Source organism: Urocitellus parryii, chromosome 11 (genome assembly GCF_045843805.1).
Source record: "Urocitellus parryii isolate mUroPar1 chromosome 11, mUroPar1.hap1, whole genome shotgun sequence".
NCBI lineage: Eukaryota > Metazoa > Chordata > Mammalia > Rodentia > Sciuridae > Urocitellus > Urocitellus parryii.
Window position 1 is genome coordinate 46,849,320 of NC_135541.1, and position 18,308 is coordinate 46,867,627.

At 36.3% G+C, this 18,308-nt stretch overlaps 1 protein-coding gene across 1 annotated transcript in view; it reads left to right on the forward strand.

Moving 5' to 3' along the window:
* Nucleotides 1-18,308, forward strand: part of Cachd1 (cache domain containing 1) — a 200,531-nt gene that overhangs the window by 66,130 nt on the left and 116,093 nt on the right. Inside the window, exon 2 of the mRNA XM_026411015.2 lies at nucleotides 9,837-9,899. Within this exon, the coding sequence (XP_026266800.1) occupies nucleotides 9,837-9,899 (63 nt within the window). The remainder of the gene's footprint in view (nucleotides 1-9,836; nucleotides 9,900-18,308) is intronic.

Consider the following 18,308-nt stretch of genomic DNA (forward strand, 5'->3'; position numbering starts at 1 on the left):
CCCCTTAAGATACTTGACTTTCTGTTACCACGTGTGATTGACATCATAAGTACTGGCTTCAGATGCTGTCTAGAAAGTGAACTTTTCCAGGCAGGAAACAGTGTTCTTATCTTGAAATACTCGGGCCAATGCTTAGTGAGCCCTTTCTAAAGCTCTTTTGAGGCCAAAGGGTCTAGAATGTAGAATCCATACAGACAGTAGTTTTTGTCTGTTAGGCTCACTCTTGACTCCCTCCGGTCTTGAATAGTACTTGGCCAAAGTAGGGACTTCATAAATATTTCTTTATGGATGCATACTATGTGCTAGGCCCTCAGTGAATTCTTCAAAATGTTCTTCAAATGTTCTTTCTCTCTTTTCCTATTTAAAACCCCACTTCAAAGTCAAGCTCATGTCCCATTTCTTTGGAATTTCCCCCTCTGCTGAACTCTGACAGCAACCTGGGTCTATGCCAAGCAACGGAGTTCATGCCAGAGTCTGTATTACATTGTTCACTGTTAATTCTTCTTCAGTTTCTTCATTAATGTCTTCTCCCAATGGGAGCATGAACTCCTTAAGGGCATGGGACCATATTTTACATGGTTTCCAATTCCTTCAGAAAGGACTTGATTGACTCAGATATTAATTAAACATCAGCTGTTTAAGTCTGGAAGGTAAAATAGTTCAGTGTTTCCATTCCCTTTGTCCTTAATGAATAGATTCCCTGGGACCTGTGCATTTGGGTGGGTTTTTACATACCCAGAAAACTGAATATTGAAGGCTAGTACGAATAAGTACTACCCCCAGAAAATAAATGTGCAAGCATTAAATACCTCCTTTAAATTTTTTTTTTTTTTTCTTTCAAGGTGAGTCAAAATTTGTCTCAATGGAGATCTGGAGGTGTAAGGGAAGGAATTTGAATTCAGGAGAGTAAAAGTAAGGGAGTGGAAATTTGGCACCATCTGCAAAGCATTTGGGCAACTCGACTTTCCATTTCTGAGAGGTTGCCGTGTGCACTGTCATGAATGTTGCTTATAGTCAAGTTACATTGGCTCAGCTGAATCTTTCTAACATGTGGAACTGATTTACTTGCCTTTTCCCCCCTCTTTCTCCCTTTGAAAACCAAAACAACAATAACAACAACAACAAAAACCCCAGTAACCCTTCAGAAGCTTTATTGTATTTGCATTCAAGGAAGTATTTCTGGCGTGTTTTGCTGGCCTTTGTTCTCTGTGTTCATGTTTGCCTACCCCCCTCTCCTGCTTTTTACCCCCTCTCCAGCTTTTGAATGCTCCAACAGGAAATCAAATGATCAAGACTAGAAACTTTGCTTGCTGAGATGATTGCCTTAGATTTTCCCTGCTAAATCAGAGTGCAGGCTGTTTCTTTTGAGGGATAGAGTGGCCCAAAACAGGCAGCCCTTTGTAAAGGTGACACTTATCACCAACTGGTGACTCTGCCACATGCTTTCTTACTATTCAGAGCTCATGTTGGTTTGAAGGGTATTGAAGGCCATCAGACTAAGGAATTCATAATTTCAAGTATCCAAGTGGCTGTGTGTGTGTGTGCACACGCGCGTGTATATGTGTTAGAGCCTAAAGGAACTGGGAAGGAAGAAATTGGGGAAAGGACTTTGATAATACAAAGAGAGTTAATAGATTTTTTTATCTTGTTTTTTTTTCTTTCTTTTTTTTATTGATTTCATTTTTTAAAATACACGACAGCAGAATGCATTACAATTCTTATTACATATATAGAGCACAAATTTTCATATCTTTGTATATAAAGTATGTTCATGCCAATTCAGGCAAGCGCGCTACCACTTGAGCCACATGCCCAGCCCTGTTCATGCCAATTCATGTCTTTATACATGTACATTGTTTTTTGGGTTTTTTTTTTTCATTAAAATTCTTATTACACATATATACCACAATTTTTCATATCTCTGTATATAAAGTATGTTGACATCCAATTTGAGTCTTCATACATGTACTTTGGATAATGATGTTCATCACATGTACTTTTCCCTTTTTGCTAGCTGGTTGAATAACCAACCAAAATGTAATAATGATCCATGTGATTTAATGTGTAGATTAATGGGTACACACATGCTTTTCATACTTACTATGTGCAATACAGAGCTTTAAAGAATCATGGTATGGACCAGTTTTCAAAAAACTTATAAGGCTAGAACCTAGAAAACCAAAACACTTGAAGGAAATAAAGTAAAAGTAAACAATATTATTTTTTTTTTCCTGAGCAGTCAGGCATCAGGTTTTTTCTCCTTCATGTATATTTAAATTTTCTATAGTGAATATGTTTAATTGTGGCATAGGTAGTCTTTGCTACAGAAATTTATGGAAAGGAGAAATTGCCATTACCACCATCTCCAACTGAGATGTGGGACTTAAGTTGGTAAATATCTATGCAGGTATTTTTGGTTTCCTTATATCTACAACTATCAAAGAATGACTGTCATTAAGAGCTTATTTTTTAAAAATTATTTTTAGTTGTCAATGAACCTTTAATAAATATGTGGTGCTGAGAATCGAACTGAGTACCTCATACATGCTAGGTGAACTCTCTACCACTGAGCTACACCCCAGCCTAAGAGACTATTCTTCAAGGTTAAATATGATAAAATAGAATAACAGTATAATAACTATAATAAAGGTGATGTGATACATGTGTGATATTTTAAAAACACTGTATAAATTCATCTTTACATTTATGAAATGGATGAGTTCATATATATACATAAAACCTACCATCTGACAGATGTAAGATCTATGTAAGTATTAGCTATGGGCATTATTTATAGCAACCTTAAAACAAAATAAGGAAGTCTGTGGGAGCTGGGACATGTGTACCTGGAATACAGTTGATTTGTACAAGGTCATCCATTGTTGTCACTGATTAGTTTTGTTTTAAACTCCCAGTGTAGGCCTCTTCCTCTGCCATGGTTTTCAGTAACTAAGCATTTCCCTTCATTACAAAATTGGAATAGCCCTCTTTCTTTCCTGGCACTGTGACATTCAAGATCTAATTTTTATGGTGAGAGTCAAATGTAAGCACCTGCATTTACTTTCTCCACATGTTCTTGCAATGGTGATCCAGTGCAAATGCTTCTTTCTAAAATCTACTTATATCTCAGAATGTAGGCCATGTTCTGAATTTGATAAATCTTTGAAAAATGGTCTATCTGTTATAAGGGAAGTATGTGTTCAGTTTTGAGATGGGAGAAGAAGGAAAGAAAATAAGAGTTTAGAGTCTCCATGCACAGACAAGCCCTATTACTATTTTGGCCAATGTCTCTAGTTTCCATAAGTTTTTCTCTATTAGAATGATCTTTGCATGGAGGACTGTACATAAATGTTAGATTAAAGCTGGCTTTGCATCCAGACCTGGCCACATACTTACTAATGGTCAACTTTGGACAAGTTAAACACTCAGAACCTTAGTTCTAAGGACTTGGTTGCTACTATGAAGGATTGTTGTGAATGTTGTAAATATTGGAAAGTGTGTTGTAAAGCACCTGCCCCTTGTCATATCCATAACATTATTATGTGTAGCACACGGGCACAAACATATAATTAGGACATTTAAATACTGATTTTAAAATTCAAACAAGAACAAAAATTATTAAAACATGCATTTAATAGCTACAAAATATGCTTTTGATTGGCTGTAAAATAATCAGTTCCCTGTTGTTGTATATTTGGGTTACTTTCAGTTTTTTCTTTTTAGTGGTAACTTTCCAATACTCTTACCAAACTATTATCTTGAGCCACCTGTATCCAGAATTAACAAGTTCAGAGATTTAAAAAATGACCAAGATTTATAAGACCACATTTGTGACCTCAGAATGCACAGTGATTGCTTCCTCGGAGAACGTCATTTCTTCTGGGCCTTCCATATGTGTAATGATGTGAGGTTAAATAGTCTGGTAAAAATCAGACAGTGTCCAATCTAGGCAGGGAGGGTGCTTTAAAACCTGGTAAAAGACTATTCATGGGGTACATATAGAGGAAAATAAAGCCATGCATGTTTTCTTTCTTGAAACACTTCAATTAAGTTCCTTTTAATTCCGTTTCCAGTGATTTTTTTTTTTTTTTTTTTTTTAGTTTGTTTAAATGACAGTCTTTCTCTTTTAGTGGTTAGCGCTGGCCAACTTCTTGAGATAACAATGGTGACCTCTATTTTTCTCCCCTTTGGCCACAATGCCTAGAATCAAAGGAACAAATCCAGAGCAGAATGAAGCTGTTAGTGAACTGCCAGCCATATGGGCTGGCCACAGAGACCCATAAACAGCAAGAGAATACACTTTGGAATAAAAACTCAGTCCACATTTTCTTAGCAAAGATCAGGGAGGGAGATCAACAGAATCTCGTTAGCTTGTCGAGGTATTTATTTCCTCGCTACGGTATTTTGCTGTAGCATTCATTTAAATATCTAGTTAAAATTTGGCAGGGCTATTAGTGGAGTGGAGGTGGGACTGACTGTCTGGACTGATCATCTTATTAAACACTCATGCAATTGTTCCTGTTCCAGCAAAGTGAGATTCTCTTGCCATCTGTTAGGCAGGCTCAATTAAATAAATTTGGGAGGGGAAGAGATGGTGGATGGGAGGGTGTATCAGCAGAGTGGGCAATGAGGATGGGGAAGGGCAAGGGACAGCCTTCAGGAGGTGGAGGGAAGCAGGCTTACAGTTCCCACTCCACCCACAGGACAGAATGTTTGTCTCCCTGACCCCTCCTTAAAGTAAAAGTAAGAGGAACTATATACATTTGTTACTATTTTTCTCTTTAATTTTTTAACTTCATTTGAGTTGACCATAATCTTTTGAGAAGGGGTGGAGGCAGAGCTTAAGAAATGAATAGAAAGTACCAAGGGTAAGCTTGATTAAATTGTGTTATATACCTTTAGAACATTCAGGTTGGATAAAACTCAGGTAAGAATACCTTTTTTTCTTGTTGAAATCAGGTTTGTTCAGTACCGTTGGATGGAATAAGTAATGTTACATACTTAAAGATTGATGGAGCAATTAATATGTAGCCTCAGGGAAGGCTCAAGAGACCTTACCTCTAAATTGCCAGGTGACTCTTCAATCAGTACAGCCTCAGTTCCATTGGGATTAGGAAGACAGTTTATGTTTTTCTTTGAATACTTAATAATAGCCAGTTAATATTTTTTAAAAAAAATTCTTTTCTTTTTTAAAATTCAGTTTTAAAAATATATGATTGTATTTGAGTAGAGTATATTTTAGACTGCCTAGCATATATGTTAAAAGTACATTTGTTGAAGTCTAGTGTAATTATAAAATGTGTACAAAGTTAAGTGTACAGCTAAATAAATTCTCACACAATCCAGGAGCCAGTACCGAGATGGAGCATTGGATCATTTCAGAGTTCCAAAAGCCCCTTCATGTGCTGTTCTATTCATTCTCCACAAAGAGTAACCCCTATCCAGATTTCCAAGAGGATAAATTAGCTTTTTTTGGTTTTGAATTTGACATAAGTGGAATTATACACTCTGTATTCTACTGTCTGGTTTCTTTCACTCGATACTATTTTGTGAGATTCATCATGTTGATGAATGTGGCAATTGTTCATCCTCATTGCTGAATATCCTATTATGAGAGTGTATTGAATAGATCACAATTTGTTTTCCTGTTGCTAATAGGACTTGGGTATTTCCTAGGTTGGAGCTATTATGAATAGTGCTGCTATGAACATTTTTGTACTTTGATGAATATATGACCACATTCTGCTGGATATTTACCAAGGATGGGAATTGCTGGGTCAGAATATGTGCATTTAATTAACTTTAGAAGATACTTCCAGTTTTCCAAAGTGTTTGCATTAATGAGAGAAAGGTCAGTTTTGTCTTCAGATCAGAATATTCAGTTCTCATGAACATAAGAATAAGGCATTGTTTTCTTTTAATTATGGAAATCAGTAATGAGGATTTATTATTAGAAATTCATTCATTATTAGAAAGATTTCCACTGTAAAACTCCACATCTATTTTAGTGATATTTTTACCATACAATAAACCATTTTTACTTTTAGTATTTGAGAACTGTTTAAAACAGGAGCAATGAATGGGCAGTGGTGGGCAGAATCTTTGGCTTTACTTCTAGGGATTTGTAAACCAAGGACAGTTTTGACTCCCCAAGGGTTCTGTGCAAAGTAAGAGCTCAAGTTTCTGGGATTCTTTTTGGTTCTTCAGGAAGTTTGAATAGGGAAAGTAACATCTTGGAATAGAGTGCAGACTACTCACCTGCCGCCCCTTCCCTGAGCCCCGTTAGTGGGAGTAAATCATCATAGAGGACTGAAGAATCTGACCTGTTGGGATTACTCGTCATTTTCATGTTTTAGGAAAACTCTTCTTTTCCATTTTCATTTTTTTAGTCCTCTAACAACCAGGTCTAGAATAACCTCAAGATCACCAAAATGTAGGCTAAGTTATATAATTTTGAATTCCTGGATTTTACATTACCCCTACCACACTATAAAAATCCCACTCACATTCTGTTTCTTCTATAATTCACATAGCAATAAAAAGTATAAAAAAAACTAAAACCTTTGTCTGGGACTTTTTAATTGCTTCTTGACATAGACCTTGCTTAAAATAAAATAGGTATAAGGAAATCAAATCTTCATTTTCTGTTCTACATACAGGCATTAGGATTCCTAGAGTATACTGAACAAAAAGGTATTATAAATAAAAATTTTAATAGTTCAGCTAAAAGCAATGCCCATTTTTAACCGAAGACCTTGGTTCAGAACTCAGCACTTCAATTTTTTTTTTTTTTTTAACCTGGGATATATTTTCTAACCTTTGAGCTGTAGCTTTTTGAACCTGTGAAGTATGGTTTCAGATCCCTGCCCTGCCTACCACATACAGTTGTGAGGAGCAAATGCAATAATTCATGTGAAAGTGTGAATCATAAAAGTGCTAAGTTTTTGAGAGCTGAGCTTAGTAAGCAGGTTTTAAGAAAGAAGATTACTGTCCCTTGACCTAGAGCACAGTGGAAATTCACTCTGTACCCTGAGATCTTGTGCACATCCATAAGGCTGACCTTTTAACCTTGTACCCACCATGGCTGGTTGGAACATGTCTAGTTGTCCTGGCTTCTCCCTAAACTTTTGAAACTTAAACTAAACTCCAATACTGAAACATGGGGAAGGAGAAGGGACAGAATTTATTTGCTTTGGTGATAGCACCAAACTATGACCCTAACATGTTATTTTTCATTGCCGGGTGATTAGAGGGTGGTGCTTTCATCTTGGACTTCTTAATTGCTTTTAAATTTTTCATTTACTCAACCACATTTATTAGGTGTAGAGAATATAAAAATGTTTACATGCCATGAAAGGATCTACATAAAAATATTAGTCATCATAACTGTTAAGATAATAAGTAAAATAGGATTTGGAACAACCTCATGGACCCATTCCCAGCATGTATTCTTTAGTACTACTGAGTAGTTTATCTTTCTTTTAACAAAAGGAGATGAAGTATCTGATTTGGCCCTTGTGGGTATTGGCTTGAGCAGTGGATCTGGTTTGCTTCCTGGAAGTAATCCAGGCCTCATTTACTAGTAACTTCCAGGAGGACCACCTTCCAAGTTAGGACAGGTACTGTGTTCATTAGGATGTCACTGCCATAAAAAAAATTAAAAAAGAAATTGATTGTATTTATCAAGATGAATGTAATCATTAATCACTACTCCATCAATCACTACATGAACTATGTTACTCTTGGTGCCAAACAATTTTGAAAATCAAATTTTATAAAAATATTGAATATTTTCTGGGAATCTGAGTGGTAATGACATAAGCCCAGCCTCCAGAAAATTGGGAGTGCAGGTGTATAGGTTCATAATTCCTTTTTCAAAACGAGAAGTGTTTTATGATTCAGAATCCTGATGCCCATTGAGATCTGGAGTAGAACCATATCATTAAGTGCATTAGCTGGTGTGTACATCAAAATGAATGACTTTGTGGTTTTGTAAGGGCTATAAATACACATCAATTCTCATTAGCATTTATTATCAGGTAAGTTCAGGATATGCCATATTTTGCTAACAAATATATTACATAAAACTTGATTTTCAGAGCATTTGGAATTTTGGAATACACATAGGGATTGTTGATCTACCATAAATCATGTTAGCTCCCAATAGGACTAATTTTTATCTGTATAAAGCAACAAGCTAGAAAATTCTAAGACAGAGAACCAGATCTGGAACCATACTTCCTGGCTTCATATTTCAGTCTTGCCAAGTGATTTTGAGCAACTTCTTTAAATTCCCAGGGTCTTACTTTTTCATCTTTAGAAACACAGCACTTTTTAAATGACGATTAAGTAAAATATGCACACAAGACAGACTATGTGCATTGCACTAGGCTTCTAATAAATACACTTCTTTCCTCATCTCTATAATGGAGACAATAGCACCTATCACAGATGTGTTTTGAAGACTGAAATAAGTAAGTAGATGTGTAATGTGCCTAGATGTCCATACCAGATAAGCACTCAGTAAGTATTAGCCAGCATTCTTATTATGAATATTACAATAAATCTATTTAAAAAATCCTATCAACAGAGTCATTTTTGAGAAAAGAAATGTACAATCTGTTGAATGAATGAGTGGCCTACTGGAACATGATGGGTGGCACCATGACGATTCTCAATGATAATTTTCCAAGCTGTGATTCCATTCCTGTCTTTCCTAAGTTTATTTGCTTCTCTTCACCTTGTATTCCCCCTTCCCCTCCCAGCCCCGGCAGCTTGATCTTTCTTCATTTGCATTCTGTTTAGATTGTACAGAGCTTGATGAACTTGGCACTTATCTTCCTCACCACAGCCATGCAGGTGTGTAAGGCTGCCTGGGAAGCCATCCCAGATGCTGACAAACTCTTGGCAACAGGATAGAAAGGAAAAAGGATATTTTGGCTGACAACTTCAGATCTGACTCCTTACTCATCTGGAGAGTTCAGTGGTATCTTTAAAGCTTTAAGATAGAGGATGCGGTTGCTGATCTCTTTTTGTGCCTCCCATAGAGGCCTATTACTTGGATTCTCCTTTTTCAGTTAGTTGTACTTTCATCTCTTGGGATTGCCCGGTTAAAGCTACGGATTGGTCATGTCCTAAGTCTGTGAAGACATGTTAGCTGCAGGCGGTGTGCCGAGGAGTAGGAAGGTGTGAGGTAGGCAGGGGCTGCTGGAAGAATGTGTGTGTTGTGTGCAGTGGCTCGGCCTAACATCTTGGCAAGGCTGTCGTGTTTCCTGGCATGTGAGAACTGGATCTTCTATTAAGGCCACACATAGTTGGCAAGCCCCATTATGTTACTCTCCCAAGGGGGTGCTTGAGTAACGAAGGTGATAGGTAGGTAATATTGGGTAGGTATTGGCTGGATGGGGCCATGAGAGAATGTGGAAAAAATCCTTTTTAAAGAACTTTATTGCATTAGATTTTAGTGTCTGTAAACAATTACAGCATTCAGGGAGTGCAGGATTTAAATGAGAAACACAACTTTGTCAGATTATACCAGTCGGATAAAATGGCATGGGCTCCGGAAATCTATAATTAAATGTATTTTTTGAAAATGAAAAAATATAGTGTAACATCTGGTTTATTTCACTACAGAAGTGCCTGGGTAATGCTTATGTAAGTGTGATTGACTTTGGCTGATATTTGAGTTCTTCTCTGTAAAATTACTGTATTTTAATTAAGTTTTTTTTTCTACTTGATTCTATTTATCTTGTATGTAATAAATTACTCACATACAGAAAATGATGTCTTATTTAGAAAATCTAATGATGGTTTTTTTTTTTCTCTTTTTGTTGCAGCGGATATTCAACTCCTTTGTTTACACTGAGAAGATCTCAAATGGAGAAAGTGAAGTACAGCAGGTAAGAGCAGTAGAGCACTTGGCATTGCCCAACTTTGCCTGACTTTTAGCTGTGCTTTGTTACTCTTTCCTCACAATATCCACCAGAGGTTCCCTGTCACTCTCATTATATGCTTTTGTGGACATTTCATGCATAAGGATGAACACCTTCTACTTGAATTTCAGCGCAATGATTATGTGGAAGGTTTTCTTCTGTTCGTGTTATATCTTGGAAATATTTAATCTCTTTTGTCTTTAACATCTCTAAACTATTAAAAAAATATTTCATCTACTGTAGAAAATAAGTGCCATGCTTTGGAATCAGACAAACCCCACATGAAATTCTGCGTGTCCCTGATAAACAAATTTTCTTTTTTGAATCATGGTTTCCCAATCTTAAATAAGGGGATCATAAAATCTAACTCTATGAGGTTGGAGAATTAAATGATGTCAAATTAACTGAGAATGAAATGGAATCATCTGTGTGGAAGGTACTGGCATAGAGGCAGCTCATTAGATGTTGGCTTCTTTTGTTCTTTCTTCTTTTCTAGTATTTTCTCTTTGCTTCTTTCCTCCCATCTTCTTTCATTGCTCTGTGGAGTCATGAAGCTTTGAGGCCAGATTCTATTTACTTTATTTATAGCTGGCTTCAAATGGACTGCCTCCTAAATTAAAACAGTGTTGGTGAACATGGTCATAAATAATTGATCTGTGCTAGAAATGAAGAGTGGGAAAAAGGAGTTGGTTTTAATTTCAGCTCATCTACCAACTTCATTACAGTATGTGACTGTCAACTGGTCATTTGAAGCTAGGTTTGAAACTTAAGTAAAAGACAGAACCAAGCTAAAAACCAGACAGTGGTAAGGTGCTTCCATAGGATAAAAAAATAACCATGGTAAAATGCAAAATAACGTTAACTTTTGAAGTTTCTGTCCTTATTATATTCGTGGAGAAAAGCCTGACTTGATCTGAACTTCAGTGCTATACAAGAAGAACAAGCTTTGCAAGTGTCATTAGAGTGAGGTTATTTATAGGACAGTTATTTATTTACAATGAATTACTGTGGTTTCATCTTGAAGTTCAGCATTTCCTGTTCATAGACACTGGCATTTTTATTGGTTTCTGCAGGTTAAATTTAAAGTAATCATGCATATAACTTTTTCTTAGCTTTAGATATTTTTAAATACTGATGTCTTGAGATTGTAATGAATATGATGTGGTTGGCTGCACCAAGTCTTATTTTCATAATTCCTCTCTTATTTTTATTTCAACAAGCTAAAAAGTATTTTAGGATCATTAAATCTAGGAGGGTTTTAGAGGAGAAGATTGCTATAAAAAGCGTGAGGAAACTTTTCTGTAGACCGAAGGCCATTTGATAACCTTTTAAAGAAACTGATCCAGGGATATCACTTTTGCCTCTTTCCTCAAAGTAACAGATACAAGTTTGTACTTTGGCTGTTTTTAGTTGTGAAAGCTGCTTTGTTTTCTCAGACTGATGCCATTGCTTTACTTGTCTAGCTATGAACAAGTTTGGAAACCTTTAATATAGAAATCATAGCAGCTGATTAGCACTTATAGAACACTGGCATGAAGGCCATTTCGGTATTACCATCACATTGATGTTTACAATGTAATCTTGAAGGAAAGAGATTATCCTATCACAGATGAGGAAACTGAGGCTCCAAGAAGTAAAATAAGTTACCTTTAGTGTCAGGACTATGAAGTAGGAGAGCTAGTTTTTGCCATGAGTTTGACACAAATTTTTGTTACCTGTATTTTTAAATTGATAAAATTTAATTTAGAAATGTATGTTTTCATTCAAAAGAGAAGTCTTTGCTGAACTCTTTATCTAAATAAAGAGGGATTATCACGTAGTCATGTGTTCTTTTGTCTTCTCACCATTGGTTAAAAAGCTCGCTCTTAGACTGAGCCAGGAAATACTTACTTTAAAAAAAAAAAAAAAAAAAAAAACTTTTTTTTTTAGTTGTAGATGGACACAATATCTTTATTTAACTATTTTTAAGTGATACTGAGGATTGAACCCAGTGCCTCACATGTGCTAGGCAAGCGCTCTGCCACTGAGCTACAACCCCATCCACAAAAGTACTTAACCTTTAACTTCTCTGCAATTTTGCCAGTCCTAAGCTGAACAAATGGATCTTAGGTCCCTTTCCTATCTAGAATATCGAGATTCGTATATAATTATCATTTTTATTTATCCTAAATTTTAATATATTCAGATTCTAAATAATTTCTTCTCTTCTGACATCGTTTCTAGATCTTTTCAGCACCGCAGTCACTATAACAACCACCGCCACCACCTTAACTGGTTACTTTTGCGTAGCTGATGAAAAATTTGCTATCTGTTCATTATGATAAAAATTCTATGGGTATCACCATTTTATAGTGAGGAAACAGATTTCTGATATCAACTTCACATAATTAAAAACTGTCCGTAAAACTCTGGACTCCATGATCCTGGACAGCAGTGAGGATGAAATCTGTGGGGAAGTGCCTACCTCCTACACTTCCCATTCTGTAACATGTTCCCCAACACTCACACTGTTGTCCCCTTTGAACTTCAGAACACCAGGAAGCAATTAAGCTGGCTTTTTAAAAATTTGGGAAATCTTTTCATACATGTAAAGCTATGTATAAAACATATAGGTATAGGAAAAGAAGTACACTAAAATGAACATCCTAACCTGCTACCCAGCTAACGAAATAAAACATTAACAAACAGAAAGCCCTTGTGTCACCAAAGGGTGTCTTTCTCCCAGAGGCAAGTTTGTTCTGATTTGTTGTTGTTGTTGTTGTTGTTGTTAGCCATTTCCTTGTACTTTTTGTGTTTTAATTTGTTTTATTCATCCCCAAATTAATTTTCATTTTGGTTATTGTTTTAGTCAGCTTTCTCACTGCTATGTCCAAGAGACCCGACAAGAACAATTTTAAAGGAGGTAGCAAAACTTCCTTTGGTAGTCACAGTTTCAGAGGTCTCTGTCCATAGATGGTCAACTCCATTGCTCACGGCCTGAGGTGAGACAGAAAATCATGGCAGAAGGGTGTGGTGAGGAGGAGAGCAGGTCAGGACATGGCCACCAGAGAGAGGGAGGAAGGGAGTTACGAGAGAGAGAGAGAAACTACTCTAACACTGTGCTCTCCAGGGACAAAATATACACCCCAAAGTCATGCCCCCAATGACCCACCTCCACACCCTATCTACCTACAGTTACCACCTATGTCCAAATGCCCTAAATCTGTGTGTGTATGGACAGGATGACTGTTCAGTTCAGGTTCAGTCACCTCTCTGAAGCAGAGAGGTTTTGAGTGTTCTTCTTGACTGGACAATGCCAGCTGCTTCCACAGCATTTCCCATGGGTTACTTCCCTGAGACCCTTTTATAAATGTGCTAATCTGCATCTTCTTCAGTACTCCTCCATATATCTGATTTTGAATCTTTTGCCAATTTGAAGTGTCTTAAAGAGTGTCATGTGAGTTTAGTTTGTTTTGTTATGATTATTAATAAGGTTGAAATGACTTTTTACATGTTAGTATACTTTTATGGATTTTTTTTTCTTTTTTTACTTTTTCTTTTCTTTTTTTTGGTGTGTGCATGTGTGCACATGCATGTGTGTGTTGGGAATTCAACCCTGGACATATAAATTCTAGGCAAGTGCTCTATAGCCACAGCCCATTTTGTGTTGTTATGTCAAATGTCTATTAAAACCTTTTTCACTTTTTTTTATTGTTGCTGAAATGTTTATTTTATAAGTGCTGTATATGTTCTAGATCAGTGGTATCCAACAAGAACTTTCCTTGATGAGGCTGTTCCATACTCTCTAGTACAGCCAGCCGCTAGCTACTGTGACTATGGGTCATCTGAAATGTATTATCTAGAGCTACAAGTAATTACATTTAAAACTTAATACTTGACTTTAAAATAGCTATATATGGATGGTCATTATCATTAAATTGCCTTGTAGATGTGTTTTATAAATGTATTCTTCCATTTTTTAGCTTGTCCTTTACTTATTATTAAATCTTTTAAAAATTTTTTATTTTGTTGTTGACGGACTTTTATTTTATTCATTTATTTATATATGGTGCTGAAAATTAAGCCTGGTGCCTCACACAGGCTAGCCAAGTGCTCTACCATTGAGCCACAACCCCAGCCCCTTACTTTAATAATATCTTAAAGAATTGAAGTTTTAATTTTGAATCAATTTTCAAACATCTGTCTTTCCTTTTGGTCTCTGCTCTCTGTGTTCTGTTAAGGAAATTCATTTCTACTCTCAAAGGTATGAAAGTGTTCTGCTATATTTTCTTCTAAAATGTTCACCTCTCTCATTTAAGATTTATCCACCTAGAATTGATTTTGGTGTTGGATGTGAAGTAGATATTCAATTTCAGCTTTTCCCCATATGTGTTTCCAAAGGTTCTAACACTCTCTATTGAACAGTCCATGCTAACTGTTTATGGTATGTTTCTGTTGCTAATCAAGTTTCCATATGTGTGCAAGTTTGATTTGGTTCCACTGGTCTGTTTATCTCCCGTCATGCTAGTACCCCGCTCTCCCACTGACTTTTTATATCAGATTTTGATATCTGGCAGAATAACACTGTTCTCTCCAATAATATTTCTTGATTTCTCCCAGAGCGAAGACTGGACATCTACCTGGTGTCCTGGGTAATCATTAAAGTAGAAACTCAGTCTCCAGATTGTGCCCTTATTCCTAGACTCTGCAACCAGAGTTTGGCACTCTCTCACTTCTTAGATTTCTTGCTTTCGCTTGCCCCTCACAGTGATTTTTTTCCCCCATTCATGCCACTTCCTTTTACCAATGATAAAAACAGTTAAAACTGCTTGAAGGATATGTTTGAGATACCAAAAATAGGCTAGCTATTCAAAACAGATTATTGACTCTTAATTTGTGCTCAGACGAGGGGGGAAATCATTCTTTCCACGTGTTTGTACGATCTAAAATGACATGAATTTTCTATTCATCAGTATTTCTTCTCCTTCTCTATGCTGGGGATCAAACCCAGGGCCTGGTCCATGATAGGCAAACACTTGACCACTAAGCTACTGCCCCAACCCCCTCTGTCTATCATTTCTCTTTTGGGTTAATGAAAACTAGAGTCCCATGGATTCTTACTCTCTCCCATTATTAATCAAATCTTGTTGAGCTTTGGATTGTGTTTGCACATGCTATATAAAGTGGCAGGAAATCTAAAGTGTTGTTAATATCTCTGGTTAAGGAAGCAAAGTAATTAACACTAATAAAAAACATTCTGTGATTCCTGACTCTTACCACAGAACTCTTTATGGCATATGCATTCCTTGCTTTTACCCATTATTTCTTTCTTTTGGGTTAACCCTCAGAGTGTGGGTCTAAATTGCCTAACAATGTGTTTTAAATCTTTGATTAGTTCACTCTACGTAGTTTTGCTGCCAAGAAAACTATGGCAACAGTCTCAGAAAAATAAAAACCCCTGCTCACATTCTTGCGTGAAACACTGCCCAGGGATTCCAGTTTTGAATATTTCAAGAAATTAAGTTGCATGTGCACATAAACACTACATAAAATGGCATCTGAATCAAGAAAAATAGATTTTTGTACAAATGTCCCAGAGAGTAGCAAAATATACTCCCTACAATACAGAGTAGTGAAGAGGAAACCAAAGGATACAGAGCTTCTTGGGACTTATTTCAAGAGTTTCCTTGGAATTTTTCTCCAGTACTATATAGTAATTATGCTAATAATTGACTTGATGAATGCAATGCCAGGTATATTTTCACAATTAATGTTTCAGAAACTACTGAATTTCCAGCTGCAATGATGATAGAGGACTTCAGATTTTTTGAAATGGAAAAGTGTGGTACAGGAACCACATGCCCAGGAAGTAGGCCTGAGGGCTGGTTGAGGACATTCCTCTAGCCATTCTTCCCCTTCTTCCTGACTTGGTTTTCAGGAACCCACACTTGCTTCCTTGCCTTCTGTGTCACATTGCTATCTTTGTGAACCTTTGCCCTGGTGCTAACATGTCATTTGTCCTCATGGGCTCTCACCTCCTTCAAGTCTTCTCAGATGTCACCATCTCAAGAGTAGGATCATGGTGTTTAAAACTTGAACCCATCCCACTCCTCATACTCCTGATTTTCCCTTCCTCTGCTCTACAATTTCTTTTGTCCACATCATTTATACCCTTTATGGTTATAGGACATTGATTCTATACAACTAGTTTGGAAGCAATCCCTTCTCCTTTACTTTCTGAAGAAATGTAAGATTGGTGTTAGGGCTAGGGATGTGGCTCAGTGGTAGAGCGCTTGCCTGACATGCATGAGGCCTAGGGTTCCATCCTCAGTATCTTAAAAAAAAAAAAAAAGATTCATGGTTGTTTCTTCCTTAGTTGTTTGGTACAACTCATCAGAGTACCATCTAGACGTGGGGCTTTCTTTGTGGGGAGTTTTCCATCATTCAGGTTTTTTTAAATAGATATAGGTCAGTTTGGGTGGTAGTGGTAGTTTTGATTTTATTTGCTTATTTGTTTCTAAGATTTTTGTTTCATTCTTTGCCAGTTTTGGTAAGTTAATTCCCACCCTCCCATACCTCCCAAGAAAGTTGTCCTTTGAATCTAAGTTATCAAATTGTTGGCATAAATGTGTTTATAATATTATTATCTTCTTAATATCTGTAGGATAGTGAACAATAGAGAAAATCAATAACATGAGATGCTGGCTTGCTCTTTGAAATGATCAATAAAATGAATAAACTTTTAGCTAGAAAGACAGAGAATGAGAGCAAATAAAGGAGAAGACTTATTAATGACAACCCAACTTTCCAAACATGACCACCACTTCCTTAATTTTCTGTTGTGTGTTTTCTCTTTTACAGATTTATGTTCTTTCCTTCCTTGTACTTCAGATCAACTTTGCTTCTCTTCTGGTTTCAGTGGGAACATTAGGTCATTGATTTTTATACCTTTCTTTTTCTTTTTTTAAACAGAAGCATTTAAAGCTATAATTGTTCCTCTACGCATTACTTTAGTTACATCCCACAAATTTTGATGTGATATATTTTCATTCTCATTCAGTTTTAAATATTTTCTATTTTCCTTGTGATTTCTTCTTTGTCATAGATTGTTTTGTTCCATTTCCAAAATATTTGGGGTCTTTTGGATACCTTCTTGATTTTTTATTTAATTGCCTCAAAGTCAGATAATATAATCTGTATGTTTTCAGTCTCTTTTAGTTTGTTGAGATTAGGGTTTATGACCCAATATATGATCGATCTTGGTGTATATACCAAGTGAACTCGAGTGTGTATTCTGCAGTTTGGATTGTTCCTTACGTGCACATGAGGATAAGGTGGTTGGTGCTGTTAAAATCATTCTTGATTGGGTCAATCTTTATTTTGTCTAGTCCTATCATTTGCAGAGAAGGATGAAAATCTTAAGCTATAATGATGAACTTGAATACTTTTACCTTTAATTCTGTACATTTCTTGTCCTGATATGTTTTAAGGCTTCATTCTTGTATACATACACATTGAAGATGATCGTGTCTTCTTGATGAATTGTTGAGTTGGGATATCACGAAATGTGACTCTTTGTCTTTGGTAATCATGCTCAGTCCTTGAAGTGTTTTACCCGTGAAGTGTTTAATACAACATCTCCCTCCCAGGTGTGCTCAGTGTTTATATGGTGTGTCTTTTCACAAGCATTTACTTGTGTTTCTTTTGTTAAAAATACATTTCTTATAGACAGCATGCAGGTGTTATTTGCTTTTGTTTGTTTGCTTTTAAAAACCTAGTCATAAAATTTCTGCCCTTTAATTGGGAGTTTGTGGGTAGTGTTAGTTGATATTGTTGAACTTGGGTCAACTGTCTTACTATTCATTTTCCATTCTCAATTTTTTTTCTTAATTCCTTCATCCTCACCCTCTTTCAAAATGTATCTCTGTTTTTTGTTTCTTTATTTGGTTGGCAGTGTTAGAGGTTGAACACTTTATTCTACCAGCAAACTACATCTGTCACCATGAATCTTTGAATTAAAAAAAAATTAATCTTTTTTAGCTCCTTGGCTACATTTCTTCTTTTTAAAATGTATGCTATAGAAATTACTATGTATATATGTATGTGTGTATATCCATCTACCTGTAGATATATTCTTATAATAATCTAAAATTAATATTCTCTCACTTTGCATAAAATCTACAGCCACTGCCACCTTCTATGTCCATTGCCTAACAACATCCTTTGAGCTGAAGGTATCATCTCTATTAGATCTACATATGTGATACATAGGAGGAGACAATGTCGTAGCTTTTGCTTTAACCTGCCATGTTTTACTTGGATGTGGTGGTGCATGCTTGTAATCCCAGTGACTCAGGAAGCTGAGACAGGAGGATCGCAAGTTCAAGGCCAGGTTGG